Raw genomic sequence first — 15,763 nt, forward strand, 5'->3', positions numbered from 1 at the left:
ACAGAATCAGCCTAGAGCACAGACCAGCTGTGTTTCTGTTCTGACATTGACTTGAAATAGGATGTTCCCACTCAGTTGTATTCTTCTTTTCTTCCTTCTTGAAATGTGTACTTTTTTCCCCCTGGTTTTAATTCTATTATTGAATTGAATTTTGTTGGAATGTCATTATAGCTTACCCGGATGAAATTAGGCCTCGCCAAAACATAGCAATATCAACTTATTTTCCCTCACCCCACGCTAGCTTTAGTTTGGGCATTCGTAACACCTCTCTTCATTGCATTGGATTCTCTTGTAATTCTCCTCTCCCCTTATAACTTGTTTTTCAAAAGCACGTGACGTTGAAGCATAGCTCCCCTTTGAGAACCCTGTTTATAAATGCCTTCCATTCTATCATCTTACTTCAGACAGTTAACTCAAGTTTATTAATGGGGTTGGAAAGATAACTCAGTTGGTCAGGTGTCTGCGAAGCATGAGGTAAGTTCTCAGTTTGGATCCCCAGCACCCATGTAAAACTGGGCATGGTGGGCCCATCTGTGTCCTTACAGGCGGCTGGGAAAGAATCAGTGAGCCCCGGGGACCACAGAAGACCCTGTCTCAGAGAATTTAAGATAGAATAGACGACAGGTGTTAAGAGATGCACTTGGCACCAGCATCTGGCTTTTGAATACACACTCACACAGACAGGCACACACGCATTCTCTCTCTCTCTCTCTCTCTCTCTCTCTCTCTCTCTCTCTCTCTCTCTCTCTCAGGCACACCCACACAAACACATCACACAGAGGATGAAAAGTAAGAAAAGGGGGTTGGGGATTTAGCTCAGTGGTAGAAGGCCCTGGGTTCGGCCCCCAACTCCAAAAAAAAAAAAAAAAGAAAAAAAAAAAAAGAAGAAAAGTAAGAAAGGTTTCCTTAATGGTAGTAAGAGAGTGTGCGAGAGAGTAGAACGTGCTGGAGAAACTGGCACACCTGAAATAGGCTTCCTTAAGAGCACGTCTAGGGCTGGAGAGACGGCTCAGTGGTTAAGAGTGCTGACTGCTCTTCCAGAGGCCCTGAGTTCAATTCCCAGCAACCACATGGTGGCTCACAACCATCTGTAATGGGATCCGATGCCCTCTTCCGGTGTGTCTGAAGACAGCTACAGTGTGCTCATATACATCTAATAAATGAGTAAATCTCTTTGAAAAGCATGCCTAAGAGTATGTGTGTTTGTGTGTTCATATGTGCAGAGCATAATAAAATTTAACTTTTTCATCTTTTTTTTTTCTCTAGATAATACATTTGAGGTCAAACTGTTTAAAAATAGCTCGGGCCTTGGGTTCAGTTTCTCTCGAGAAGATAATCTTACACCAGAGCAAATAAATGGCAGCATAGTAAGGGTTAAAAAGCTTTTCCCTGGACAGCCGGCCGCAGAAAGTGGGAAAATCAATGTTGGAGATGTTATACTGAAAGTTAACGGAGCCCCCTTGAAGGGACTGTCTCAGCAGGTGAGCGGGGAGCCCGGGCATAGCAAGGAAGGGCCAGTGGGCGGGCTGGCTCTTTACCCCTGTGGCTTCATCCCGTCTTCCTGTGCTATCTTTCCTCATGTGCGTCCAGGACGTCATATCTGCTCTCAGGGGAACAGCTCCAGAAGTGTCCTTGCTCCTCTGCAGACCCACACCTGGGGTGCTACCAGAAGTCAATACTGCACTTTTGGTAAGGTCTCGATACGAATTTCTATTTTTATAGAATAGCGGTTTGCTAGTTCAGCTGCAAATACTGGGGTTCGCACCTCGGTATTTAACTAGGAGGTGTTATCTTGTAGTCTGATGGTGTCTTAGGGTTTTACCCCTGTGAGCAGACACCATGACCAAGGCAACTCTCATAAGGACAACATTTAATTGAGGCTGGCTCACAGGTTCAGAGGTTCAGTTCATTACCATCAAGTCGGGAGCGTGGCAGCATCCAGGAAGGCACAGTGCAGGAGGAGCTGAGAGTTCTATCTACATCGTCATCTGAAGGCTGCTAGCAGAATTCTGGCTTCCAGGCAGCTAGGATGAGGGTCCTAAAGCCCACGCCCACAGTGATTTGATATTATCATTAAAGCTATTTCCAAAGCTTTCACAAAAGAGCTAGAGAGGTAGCTCAGTAGTTAAGGACACCTGCTGATCTTCCATAGGACATGGGTTCAGTTTCCGAGACCCAGGCCTTGCTCCTAGCACCACATTGGCTAGCTCACAATGGCCTGTAACTCCAGTTCCAGAGGGCACCGGGTCTGGCCTCTGTGGGACCTGCATTCATATGGTGCACCATGCATGCACTCAGGCACACACGTATTTATAAAATAGTAAACCTCAAAATATATATTAACTGTTTAAAAAGTCGGGAAGCATTCATTATAGAATCCTAGCATTCGGAAATAGGCTGCAAAGTACAATATATAAATCCAACTCTAACTCTGATGTGAAAGTTTATGTCGGGGTAGGTAGGACGGCTCAGTGAGTAAAGGTGTTTGCTGCAAAAAGCCTGACATCAACTGGATCCCTGGAAACCACGCAAAGGGACAGGAGAGAACTGACTCAACAGAATTGTCCTTTCACCTGCACACATGCCATGGCATGCACAGACACACAGAAATAAGTAAAATACAGTTTGAAAAGAAAATGTTAGTCAGTCTGTCAGGATGGCTCACCAGGTAAGGGAGCTTGCTGTCAAGCCTAAGGACCTGTGTTCAAGCCCAGGAACCCCCTGGGTGGAAAGAGAACCATTCTCTAACCTTTACCCATGGACTGTGGCATTTGTACACTGATAGACTGATACTCCAAAAATTAATCATTGTAACAAATAAAATGTAACTCCTACAGTGTTAGCAACTGTCATTTTGTAATTTCCTTTAGAGAGCACAAATTACATTTGTTACCAGAAAGTTTCTATTTTTATATAAAGTACAGCTTCTTAGCAGGTTCGTAATGAGCTGTTTAAAAGAGTCAAAAGTTGGTGCAGTGTCCTTCGTTGTGTCCCTTTCAGACCCCACTGCACTCCCCAGCACACGCATTCCTAAACAGCAGGAAAGAGCTCTCCCAGCCGTCACCCTTGTCGGTGGACCAGTGCGCCAGCTCAGACGAGAACGGGGTGTCCGGCCAAAGCAAAAGACAGTGCAAGCCGCCGTCCAGGAGAGAGAGTTACAGCGACCACAGCGACAGTGGAGAGGAAGAGTCCGTGAGAGCTCCAGCGAAAATGCCAAACGTGATCCCACTGTCAGCCTTTGCACCCGAAGCACTGAGAAGCCAGGGAGAATCTGCAAGCACCATGTTCTACCTCCCTCGGAAAATCCCCGGCAAGCCGGAGTCAGAGAGCAGGTATGGCCGGTCTTACAGCGTCCAGAGCCGCTGGGGGTGTGTAGCCAGGCACCAGCAGCATAGACTGCTCTAAGAAAGCAACATGTGGTGGACTCGGGGCTTAGAGAGGACTCGGTTCAGTTCCTAGCTCATGACCTCATGTAACTCCTGCTCCAGAGGGTAGGGCAGCCTAATGCACACGCATACACAGAACAAAGCATTTTCTAAAGAATAGGATCCTGTGGATTCACAGTGATTAGCACACAGTCGGTGCACACAGTAGGTCAGCAGAAGTCCTGCTGTTAGGACTAACAGTTTTAGTAAACTTGAGAGCTCTCGGGTCAGACAGTTTAACCCCTTGTTTCTCTCTTGAGCATATCTATTCTTAATTAAGAAAGCAGTGTTTCCATACAATATTTAACAGAAAAGAAAAGAGATTCATTTGGGTGATGATACCCTGGAAGATTAGAATTGCTAGAGGAGACCGAGGGGAATTCACAAACTGCAAGACCTGGGAACCTGGAAAGAGAAAATGTTTGAAAGCATAGGAGCCGCAGTGAAGACACAACCACGCCTCTAGCAGCTACTCCTACCTGAACTGTTGCTGTGCGTGTGTGTGTGTGTGTGTGTGTGCGTGTGTGTGCATGTGTGTGTGTGTGTGTGCGTGTGTGTGTGTCCGTCCAAACACACTTGTCTACATACATATTTTCTCTCCTCCTACCTTCCTTTCTCCCCTCCCTCCATTCACTCCTTTCCCCTCCCTCCATCTGTCCATCATCCATCTGTCCGTCCATCTGTCCATCCACCTATCCTTCTGTCCTTCCTGTTCTTTCATCCAGAGTGACCCTGGAATCCATCTTATTATCCCAGGTACTTGGAAGACTGAGGAAGGAAAGAGTTGACAGCAGCCTAGAACCCAGAAAGAGCCTCTCCATGAGCAGTGGATAATGCAACCCTGAGTTCAGTCCCCAATTTTGGAAAATAAGTATTTAAGTAATAAGATGTTTATTCTTATTTCTCCTTGTCTTACTAGGTCGGAGTACAATATAGATCCCCGATCACATTAGCTTCCATCTTGAATAACAACTAGGAACAGAAAGAACACTTCCAGCCTGCCTTAAGTCCTTAGGTAGCCTACAGAGCTTATTCAAAGTTGAACCTGCACGGAAAATAGTTAGAAATAGTAACACACAGTAGACGTTGAATAAATCGATCGTCTAAATACAGATGAAAGCCAGTGAGGGTCCAGTGAGAAACCAGGGACATCTGTCAACCATTTTCTGCCTTGGCACAAACTAAAGATTGGCCCTGAAATGTACCCACAGATGGTCTCGTTTCTTGTCTCTGTAGCCGTCTTCCTCATCCACTGGACGTGAGCCCTGGACAGATCCGCCAGCCCCCGGCAGAGTGTGCTCCCTCTGACTCCCCTGGGAAACACCTTACACATCTCGCTTCTCAGCTGCACAAAGAGGAAAACATGACAACTTTGAAGAATGACTTGGGAAACCACCTTGAGGATTCTGAGCTGGTAAGCTGCCTTCTCTGTGTTACACACTGTGAACCAACTTGTGTTTTTCTTAACGGAGTTATAGACATGTGCCTTTTCTATTGGAGAAAGAGCTGTGCTGTAGACTAGCTTAGAGTACACATACAAAATGAATGATACCCCTCTCTGACGTTCCCCCATGAGAATAAGGGGACGATAAACATGACTGTGTGTCACCCTGACCCTCTCACTGCCTTGCTGCCATTTTGGCAGACGTCCACAGACAAATGACCCACCTCTTGTGATTCCTGGGGCTTTGGCTGTCCAGTGGGCTGCCAACTTCAGAAGACTGGGAACGAATGTGTGTGCATGTGTACACATGTGCACGTGGAAGAGTGTTCGTGCCGGTGTGTGTCTGTGCACATGCATGTGGAGACCAGAGGTCAGCCTCAGACAGTGTTTCTCTATTGCCATTCATTTGGACTCTTTATTAATCTTTATTCTTTGGATATTTATTTATTTAATTTATTTATTTAATCAGTCCTGGTTGCAGTTTCCTCTCCTCCCCTCCTGATGCCTCCCTGAACCTCTCCTCTCCCCGAGTCCCCTCATTCTCTCCTCCCTTTCTCTTCAGAAAAGAGCAGGCCTCCCACGGTATCAACCAACCTTGACATAGCAAGCTGCCTTAAGACTAGGCCCCTCCTCCTCTCCTATTAAGGCTGGATGAGGCAACTCAGTAGGAGGAAAGGGTCCCAAAGGCAGGCAACAGAGTCAGACTCAGCCCCTACTCTCACTGTTAGAGTCCCACCAGAAGACCAAGCTACACAACTGTACTCTGTGTTCAGAGGCCTAGGTCAGTCCCATACAGACTCCCTGGTTGGTGGTTTGGCTAGAGAGATGGCTTAGCCATTAAAGGCTCACAACTAAAACTCGAAGAGGACTTCATACACATGTGAAGTGTATCCTAGCCACAGTCACCTACCCTTATTCCTCACCCCACTTTCCTCCCAGACCCACCTCATTTCTACCCGAGCTCAAGTGCCCCTCTTTTTTTCTAGATAACCCACCAAGTTCCATTTATGCACCCATTTACTCATGGATGTGGGGCCTCCCATTGGAGCGAGGTTGACCCACCAGTTGCCACACCCTTAAAACTGACTCTCCCTCCCCCATCACCTGTCAATGGCTTGGGGCCGGACACTCATGAGTCCCTCCCTCCATGCTGTGGGGCTGCCTGGCTCATCTTGTCATGGGTCCCACAGATGGTATGAGTTCATGAATACAGAGGCCCTGTAGTGCCCAGAAGGCACAGTTTCACTCTGGTTCTTCCTGACCCCTAGCACACCCTTCCACAGCGTTCCCTGAACCTTGGGGAAAGGGCCGTATAATATAGACGTCCCATTTATTTCTGAACAGTCCACACACATAGTCTCTGTAATTTGGCCAGTGGTGGATATCTGTATTAACTACTTTTCACAGTACAAAGAAACTTCTCTGATAGGGTCTGAAAGCTGTGCCGATATTTAGGTATAGAGGTAACAAATTTAGAGGGCAGATTGTCCGTTTACCAAAATACCAGTCGTAGGTTGATGCCTGGAGGCTGTGATGTCTCCAGCAATGTGTTCCTGGTCTGACCTACAGCACTGGGAATGCATCTCTTATTGCATGGGCCCTAAATCCAACCAGAGAGCATTTGGCTGCTCCCATAACACTTGTCCCACTGTTGCACCATTGTCCCCGCCAGCGGGGATCCAGTTATTCAGGATCCCGAAAGGGCGATACCCTTGGGCCTAAATGGGGGGCGAGAGAAGAAGGAGACCAAGCAAGATTCTGGGGTGAACGTTACAGCTTTTAAGGCTTTCAGGTAGGGGGAGTGTCCTTTGTGAAACACAGAGGAGGGGGAGGTGCGGATACAGGTAGTGATAGCTGGAGGCAAAAGAGGTCAGGCTGTCTCCACCGGGTGTTGATTCAGGAGGTAACAGGTATCTGCTAAGGGAGCTGAGGCATCCCTTGAATGTTATCTTCCTGTGCCGTAAATTCATGGGAGAGGCTTTCATTCAACAATCTTAAGACTTAAGGCAGTCATCTTAGTGGTGAATATCTGTGGCCAAACAGCCCAGAATCACCTAGTCACTTTGAGCCATGCAGTTCAAAAAGCGGCTAGACCCAAATCCAATATGGCTCCGTGCACACCATGGTGTGCCTTACCTTGCCAGTCACTGTTGTAACTTACCAAGTTCCCAGCTGGGTAAGACTGTTGGTGTCGTTAACCCTGGCATTCTGCCCAGCACCCCTGGTTCCCTGAACGCTCCCCAGCAGAGAGGAGGCTTCCTGGGCAATAACAACCTGACTTCCATGTCCTGTGTCTAAGGTATGGGGTGTCTTCAGCATTTGGTCTGACCATTAACTTCTGGTACAGAATCAAGAGCAATGGCCATAGCTTGTGTTGTTTGGTTTGGGTGGGGGTGCGGTTCCTCTGGGACATGCATGACTAGCAACCAACTCATGGGCAGCCAACCCCCACACTTGGCACTGAGCTTCTGACGGTCTATGATTTCTGGAATTCCAATTAAAACTTTTCTCATGAAAAAAAAAAACATGCACATATGAACTGCATAAAGCAGCAGATTTCCATATGAGTTTTTAACATCCTTAATGCTAGTTAATAGTTAACCCTCTCCTACCCCCTCTTCAACCCTACCCTCCCATCCCAGTTTAACCCACACAGACTCATTTTATTAAAGCCTTAAAGTTTCTAAGCCTGCAAATCAAGCTCAGGAAAAAATTTCAAGAATGATAGTTCCTTTAATTGAACCAAAAGTCAGCCTTTTGCACAGTTTATTAGCTGCGTCACGACTGTTTATGTCATAACCCCATAAACCAGGTAAAGGGAAGAGGAGAGGCACCTGTGATCTCGTCATCTCAGGCTATAAATACCTTGGACCAAAGAGCCCTTCCATAATGTTAATTTTCAGATAATCATAGGCATGCATGTGTGAGACAGACAGACAGACAGACAGACAGACAGACAGACAAGTGGGTATGCGTCTTCATCTGAGCATTTTCAGTTTCATCTGTAGCAATAAACTCTGTCATTGGCCACATAAGCATCGTCCCCCTCCCAATCTTTTTTAAGATTTATTTATTTATTTTATGTATATGAGTACACTATGACTGTCCTCAGACACACCAGAAGAGGGCATCGGATCTCATTACAGATGGTTGGGAGCTACCATGTAGTTGCTGGGAATTGAACTCAGGACCTCTGGAAGAGCAGTTAGTGCCCTTAACTGCTGTGTCATCTCTCCAGCACATAACTTTATACTTCAACATATGTTACATGCTTGTAAAGAAAAGAACTTTCTATCTAGAGTTGAGAAGACTTTTCGCTTGGCTGAATTAAGAGTTGGGCTTTCTTGTCTCTTAACCAAGGGCAGAAATATTCGTACGTGTTTGTCTGTGGGAGAAAGAGGACAACCTTAAGTCGATCTGTGTTCTTTCTCTAGGAAGTAGAGCTTCTCATTACCCTGGTTAAATCAGAAAAAGGAAGTCTGGGTTTCACAGTAACCAAAGGCAGTCAGAGTATTGGCTGTTATGTCCATGATGTCATACAGGATCCAGCCAAAGGTGATGGAAGGCTAAGGCCTGGAGACCGGCTTGTAAAGGTGAGACACTGAGGGGCTGCAGGCATCAGACACACAGTCGACACACAGGCGTAGATACAGGCAAAACACTCAGATGCTCAAAGTAAAGTAATACTTTTTAAAGTGAGACAGTTGAGGGGGATGGAGACGTTTTTACAATTGTGACCGGCTGTCTTAATCCATTTTTTTTATTACTATCATGAAACACCTTACAGGAGCTAACTTAAGAAAGAAAAGTTCGGTTATCTCACAGCGTGGGAGCTTTAAACACTTGACACCAGCAGCTGGCCCAAGTGAAGGCCTCATACCCGTGTGAGAGGAAGAGATCACATCTCAGGAGGATGCCAGAGAGCCTGGGATCCCGCTGCTCCCTCTGCAGGCACACCTCCAGGCTAGTCAGTGGCTTCACTGTCACACAGAGGACCTAGCCTCTAACACGTGAGCCACATCCAGACCATAGCCATGACCAAAAGCAAGTCAGCACTGGGAAGGAGGGCAGCTGAGTTATGACAGTTTCCCTGGTTTGATTTCCTTCCCCACCACTTTAAAACTAAAGGCATTGGCGAGGCAGAGTGCACTCGCCTGGCGTCTGCCTCAGCACTTGGCCGGTAGAGGCCGTCGGATCAGGAATACGAGGTCACTCTTGGCTACATAACAAGTTCAGCGTGAGACCCAATCTCCGAAGGAGGTGGCAGGGACTAGGGATGTGGCTCAGTTGGTAGTGCATGTGCATGCATAGCTTGCACAGAGCCCTGGATCCGGCCACTCTGGAAAACTAACATGGTGGCACCCACCTGTAATCCCAGCAGTGGGATGTGAAGGCACAGAGAGGTCGGATCCTTCTCCACTACAGCCTTTATCCACACAGATTCGTGGGAATTGCTGCAAGTTGCTTCTTTTTTTTTTATGGTTTTTTTTTTGTTTGTTTTTTTTTGTTTTTTTTTGTTTTTATTAACTTGAATATTTCTTATATACATTTCGAAGCAAGTTGCTTCTTAAACTGAAAGTCCTCTTCAGGGTCTCTTCGGTCCACGAGACAGCCAGTTCCTTAAATTCTAGAGGGCAGTGAAGTATGCATTTGTTAGCAACTTGACCTCGTTCATAATGGCTTGATCCTTGCCTCTCGCATCTCTGCGGGGAAAGAGATCCTCATAAATTACAGACTGCATCACTGTGAATCTCTTAGTGGCTACTATAGGTTATAATCACATGGCCTTTTCCAAGAATCAACTCTTAGCTTGCCCTTCTATCCTGCAGGTTAACGACGCAGATGTTACAAACATGACCCACACTGATGCGGTCAATCTTCTGCGAGCTGCGCCCAAAACTGTCCGACTAGTTATAGGGCGGATTCTAGAGTTACCCAGGATGCCCGTGTTTCCCCATTTGCTGCCTGACATCACAGTCACGTGCCACGGAGAGGAGTTGGGTAAGAAAAAGCGCCAAGTTCGGTCAGTGCGACTTTCGCGCATAATTTAAAAGTAAAACTCCTGGGACTGAGCAATAATTGTTTCTTGTTCTTTGAAGGATTTTCTCTCTCCGGAGGCCGTGGCAGTCCGCACGGAGTGGTGTATATCAGTGATATCAACCCGAGGTCAGCTGCAGCTGTGGACTGCAGTCTCCAGCTGTTAGACATCATCCATTATGTGAACGGAGTCAGCACACAAGGGATGACCTTGGAAGAAGCAAACAGGGCCTTGGACCTCTCCCTTCCTTCAGTGGTGCTGAAAGTAACAAGGTACTGGGCTGTAGTCTACAGTTATGTGGTGTGTATGCATGCACAAGGTACTAGACTGTAGTCCTCAGCCTTGTGTGTATGCATGCACAAGGTACTGGGCATAGTCTACAGCACTGGTGTGTATGTATGCAGTTCAGTCATTGGCTGTACTTGTACTCTCATTCAGACATTACAGAATACTAATTCACAGCCAACAAAAGAGTAACCTTAGAACAGAGTTCCTGACGGAGTCCAGAAACCACCTGGGGACGTGCTAATAGGCAGTTAGCACACATCAAATGTACTCAGTTGCATGGCCTGGAAAGGGGACTTGTGGGAGTCGTCAGGTTGCCCTCTGCTGTTTGCCCTTATCTCTGCTGTAGCGTTTTTTCTCTGTGGTGGCCCGATAACTACCACTCCAGCTGTGTTTCTCACACAGCTCTCCATCTAGAGCCACCCTCAAGGAGGGATCCCCACTGCCACCGCTAGTAAACGTCTGTGCCCAGGCCTACCATACGGCCAACCCGGGAACTGCAGGGCAAGACAGGAATAAACCAGGTGGCTTTGGGCGGCCACACCTCAGTCCTAGAACTCGGGTGGAATCTGCCCTCTTGGAGCTCACATCAGCTGGTCAGGCACAGAGAAGCCACACCCACAACACCAAAGGCCAGCAGCAGCTTCCTTCACTTGTACAGGAGAACCGTTAGGAAATGTGGGCATCGATTTCCTGTGGCTCCTCTAACAAATCACCGTAAACAACACACGATTATCATCTCTGCGGGTTCGGAGATCGGAAGTAGAAATGGATCTTCCTGGGATAGTCAGGGTGTCCCTTGCGTTCCTTCTGTAGATTGTGAGAAGACTCCAGTTCTTGTGCTCACCGCTTTCCTTGGCTTCTTGCCCACCCGTGTTCAAAGGCCGCGCCTGCTGTACTCTTTGCTTCTGTTGCTCAGTCTCTGCCTCTGACTTTGACTTTCCTGCCTCATCTTTGACCTTCTAGGGCTCCAGCAATGACAACAGAGTCCTCATAGTCCAAGCTAAGGTCTTATTTCTCGTGCTCTGTAAAGTGGCGTCTTCACAGCTGTCTGGACTCCAGCATAATCCTACGAGTCCAGACATCTTTGGGAAACATTCACCTCCCACAGTGCCCGTGAATCTAGGCTTTTGGAGACTAAACCGAGCTATGTGAAGGGAAATTTGGCAGCTGTGTCTATGAATACAAATGGAAACCATTGATAAACTGCTTGTTCTTTTTAGATAATCCCTGCCCCGAATCTCCATGTGTCTAAACGTTGGATTGACACAGTTGTTTTCCTTAGTGACTGGTAATAAGTTGGGGAAGGGAAGATATTTTGTGAAAATTAACCTCACTGCCACGCCTAGTTATAGATTGAATGCTTGGCCTCAAAATGAGAACACTCTTCACTCAGTCCTGAAGTCATGTTCTATTCCTTTCCTATCTTTGTCCTGGCTCTTGTCTCTACAGATGTCATAGTTAGGTCTCCATGCTCTTCCTTCCGCTCTCCCTGTCAACCTCCGGGCTTCTTTGTTCCCAGAAATAACAACTCTGAGACTAATTGTTTACCAAATGCTTAGTCCGTAAGCTTCAGCTCGTTCTCTGACTATCCCTTTTATTCTAGCCTGAGTTCTACTATTGGTTCCCTCTCTTTGTCTTCCTACGTCCATCTCCTCAGCGTCCCTATTTCCCAGACTTTTGTGAGATTGTCCACTCTGACCATCTTTATAGTCCGCAATAAATAATGACACAATAAAGAAGCACGGACATTTGTGGTGACTGTATATCTCAGGAACTAAAAGAAGGTAGAATTTTCCTCAGTTAATTGCAAGCTAATGACCCTAGCCTGGAGCAGAAGATGTACCACAGGAAATAGACTTAACTGCTAATGGCCCAGCAAGCACATGATCTTGGTGTGGGTTCCACGTGTGTCCAGAGGCCCTAGAGAAGGTGTGCTTAGGTCTGATGGAGACCACAGGAGATGATTATTGTTAGAGTGACCTCAGGAAACCCTCATTTCATAGCAGCCTATGAAGAGAGCCTGGGTTGGTTGGTTGGCTTGGTTTGTTTAGTTAAAAGGATTCTCCATATCTCAGGATTGCTCCCTGCAAACATAACCTTGAGAGGTGACCCATGTCAAAGCTGAAAGGCATTTTCCAGCAGCCCAGCAACAGCATAGAGGTGTGGTAAGGAATGTGGTATGAGGTGTCTGCCAAAACAGTGTCCTTGTAGGTATCCTTGAGTACGCACAAGATGGCGTACTACCCCCTATTTCCAGTGTGCTCGCTTTGTGGCTACTCTCAGCCTTAGGCAGTATTGGTTCTTAGAGTATAACGGTTTATTTCACCTCCATTTTCACTCTGAAAGAAAAGCATGTTCACATCAGGCCTTACACATAAAATCACGTAAAACTCTGTCTCCTGAGCGAACTCACCTTTGAACTGTCCACTGAATGACAGTGATGTAAGCTGTCAGTCATCACAGCCACCATGTTCCTAAGGGGGAAGGGCACTAGGCTGATGTGCTGGGCTGACATTCGTTCTCAGAGCAGAGATAAGTTCAGTGGTCGGGGCCTCCAGTCACTGACACTAGCAATACTCAGCGCTTGCTGGGTGTGGTTTACTCACCTGTAACTCCTGCACTTGGAACCAAAACCAAGAATATTGACGGTTCACACAACCTTGTCACAGAACAGACCTAAGGCCAGCCGAGGCTGAATAGAAGAAACTAGAAAAGGGAAAAGAAGAAAAAAAAAGCCATCTCTAATTGTCTTTTTTTTATTTTCTTAACCTTTGTGAGGAGAGGCCGGGGAGCTGTGAGTGCATCTCACATGACTGTAGATCACCCTCACTCTGCACTGTGTTTGGGAGAGGGCTTCTTGTTCACTGCTGCATACATCAGGCCAGCCTGCGAGTTTCCAGGATTGTTGGGATGTCCTCCATCCGCCCTCCATCTCACTGTGGGGGTGCTGGGGGTACAGTCACGCATGAAGAGGTCATTAAACCCTGTCCACACTTTGTGGGGTTCCCGGACTCAGCCCCTGTAAAGTGAAGCTTCTAAAACGTGGAGCACGTTTACAACATGGTCCAAAGGGTGTTTAAGCTATTTGAAACCCTTGTGATTGTTTTGGTTTTCCATTGTAATTCCTGTGTCTGTTATACAGAGACGGTTGTCCCGTGGTGCCTTGTTCAACGAGATCTGCCATTTCTGCTCTCAGGCCCCTCGAAGCCAATGGTATGAACGTTACTCTCACACGCTTTATGGAGAGGTGACTTTCTTCTTGGACAGCTTGTCAGATCCCATCATAAGCTGTGTATCTACCTTTCTAGGGTATTCTATAGGATCTGAGGGAAAATGCTCTCTTTAAGTGTTTACTTCGCTGAAACTCAGTGTATATGAGAAAATAGGAAAACAGTGTAAACCACAAAATGCATGAGTGGCACTGAAGCCATGTCCTCAGGAGGTCCCCTGATGCTTACAGGAGACTCCAGTTTCAACCAGTACAGCTCTAACTAACGGCAACCTAATGAGGCCGGTCTACAGCACAGCGGTGTCCCAGGGACCCGTCTGGGCATCGTGGATTTACTAACATAGAAACAACTATCTGCCTCACATCACAGTGCGGTGACAGGCAGCAGGAGAGCCGTAGCAGCCATTGTACTTAATACTTACTCTCCACAGAGCATTCCTAGAAGTGATTTCATCCCCGTCATACCTGGGTAATTCTAGAGTTTCTGTTTGATCACTTCATAGAAAGAGAAACTGAGGCACCAAGAAGTTTGATAACTTTGCCAAAGCCCACAAAGTCAATACAGAACAGCAAGCCCAGAACGCAAACCCAGAAAATATGATTCCCACCTGTTTATGTAATCGGCACCTACAAACATAGCTTTTATTGCTCGCACACAGAGGATGTGTGAACTAGGGCTTGGTACTTTGCACAGAGCGAGTCTTCCAGGTTTGCAGAGAGCAGCTTCTGAATACTAACAGCATGCTGGAAACCGTGCGGTTTGTCTGTTTAGAGCTAAAGCTCCTGAAAGCCAGAGAGGTCCGTCCCCTGCTCTCGGTCAGTTCACTTTAGACAGACTAGCTCCTGAAACACCGAGACAAACATCTGCTGCCCGCTGGCCTTTCGAGGGCCCCACACCTTTTTCACACCTCTGGAAAGCACCTTGGGATCTGCGTTCTCTGACTTGGGTCCCACGTGACTAACTTCTTTGTGATCAAGAGGGTAAAAAGAATTACAGAGTAGGGGGGGGGGGGTCATAAATAACCTGTCTGTGATTTCTTACAGTGTGTGGGAAGGATGGTTAGATCCAGTAGCTTACTATCAGTAGGCTTTTAAAATTATTTTCCTAGAGCTCTGAAATGCTCTCTATATTGCTTTCAAATAAAGTGAAAAGATTCTTAGGGTCTTGATAACATTAATCATAAAGTTATAGAAATACGGTCATAAGAATTCCACACCCTCCATCTTCCTGCCAGAATTACCTACAGGTCATTCTCAGCTAGAAACCCTAGAACTCATGTGCTGCCAAGAGGGAAGAGTCAGTATTGACCTAGAAATCACGTATCCACCCCATGGTGCCTGTGCTAAAGTGCTTTGTGAAATGAACAGGGTCCCTGCCACACAGTAGGAGTGAGTACAGTTCTGCACTTGTGACATTGTAACGCCAATCCCATGCAAGGGGAGTAGTTTCCATTCAGTGTCTCCTACCTGAATCATTCAGTTCCAAATGGCTTGTTTTGTTTTGTGAGACATGGTACAGGATCTCCTTCTGAGGCCCAGGCTGGCTTCAAATTCATAGCAATCCTCCTGCCTTTGCCTCTGCCTCCCAAGTGCTGGAATTGCAGATGTAAGCAGTACAGCTAGCTACAAATTTGTTGGTTGGTTGGAGTTTGTTTTTCAAGACAGGGTTTCTCTGTGTAGCCCTGTCTATCCTGGAATTCAGTTTGTAGTCCAAGCTGGCCTTGAACTCAGAGACCGCCACCTGCCTCTGCTTCCCAAGCGCTAGGATTAAAGGAGTGCGCCCCCACCCCCACCTGGCTCCCAATCAGCTTTCATGTGAACCATTTTCTCTCCAGAATTTGACTCCCCTCCCCCTGGTGTGGTGGTACACACCCATTTCCAGACCTTGGGAGATGGAGCGAGGGTGAGGCACTTGGGTATCCTCTGAGGCCAGCCTAGGCCTAGGCCTAGGCCATGTGAGACCCATCTCCATGTGTCCGGTAGTTTCAGTTGTCTCATACCACTCTGTGCTCTTCCTTTCAGGTCTTAGCAGCATGGAGCCTTATGGACAGCCCGCACTCTCGCCTAAGAAATCCTTCTCCAAGGCAAGAACGAAAGCTTTCTTTCATGTCGCATCTACTTTTAATAACCAATGCACTTACGTTTCATACCAAATTGACTTCATAGTTAAATGTTCTTCAGACACATATGCTAATAGTAGGAATCTACTGTGATGAACTGACAGGCTTTGCTCACACTGTAAGCTCACACTGTAAGAGCCTTCAAGGGCACCCTCTGGCCCGTGGGCTCTTTCATGGCTAATGACTTTGATAAACGAGAGCCAGCATCTGGACGGTCCC

General features: G+C 46.9%; 1 protein-coding gene across 1 annotated transcript in view; it reads left to right on the forward strand.

The window, feature by feature from the left end:
- The window catches only part of Ptpn13 (protein tyrosine phosphatase non-receptor type 13), a 174,322-nt gene that overhangs the window by 134,536 nt on the left and 24,023 nt on the right, over positions 1-15,763 (forward strand). Inside the window, exons 29-37 of the mRNA XM_032916433.1 lie at positions 1,267-1,481; positions 1,591-1,689; positions 3,001-3,332; positions 4,662-4,839; positions 8,304-8,462; positions 9,699-9,870; positions 9,969-10,179; positions 13,338-13,408; positions 15,447-15,508. Coding sequence (XP_032772324.1) covers positions 1,267-1,481; positions 1,591-1,689; positions 3,001-3,332; positions 4,662-4,839; positions 8,304-8,462; positions 9,699-9,870; positions 9,969-10,179; positions 13,338-13,408; positions 15,447-15,508 — 1,499 coding nt within the window. The remainder of the gene's footprint in view (positions 1-1,266; positions 1,482-1,590; positions 1,690-3,000; positions 3,333-4,661; positions 4,840-8,303; positions 8,463-9,698; positions 9,871-9,968; positions 10,180-13,337; positions 13,409-15,446; positions 15,509-15,763) is intronic.

The sequence above is a fragment of the Rattus rattus genome, chromosome 11, assembly GCF_011064425.1.
Source record: "Rattus rattus isolate New Zealand chromosome 11, Rrattus_CSIRO_v1, whole genome shotgun sequence".
NCBI classification, from domain to species: Eukaryota; Metazoa; Chordata; class Mammalia; order Rodentia; family Muridae; genus Rattus; species Rattus rattus.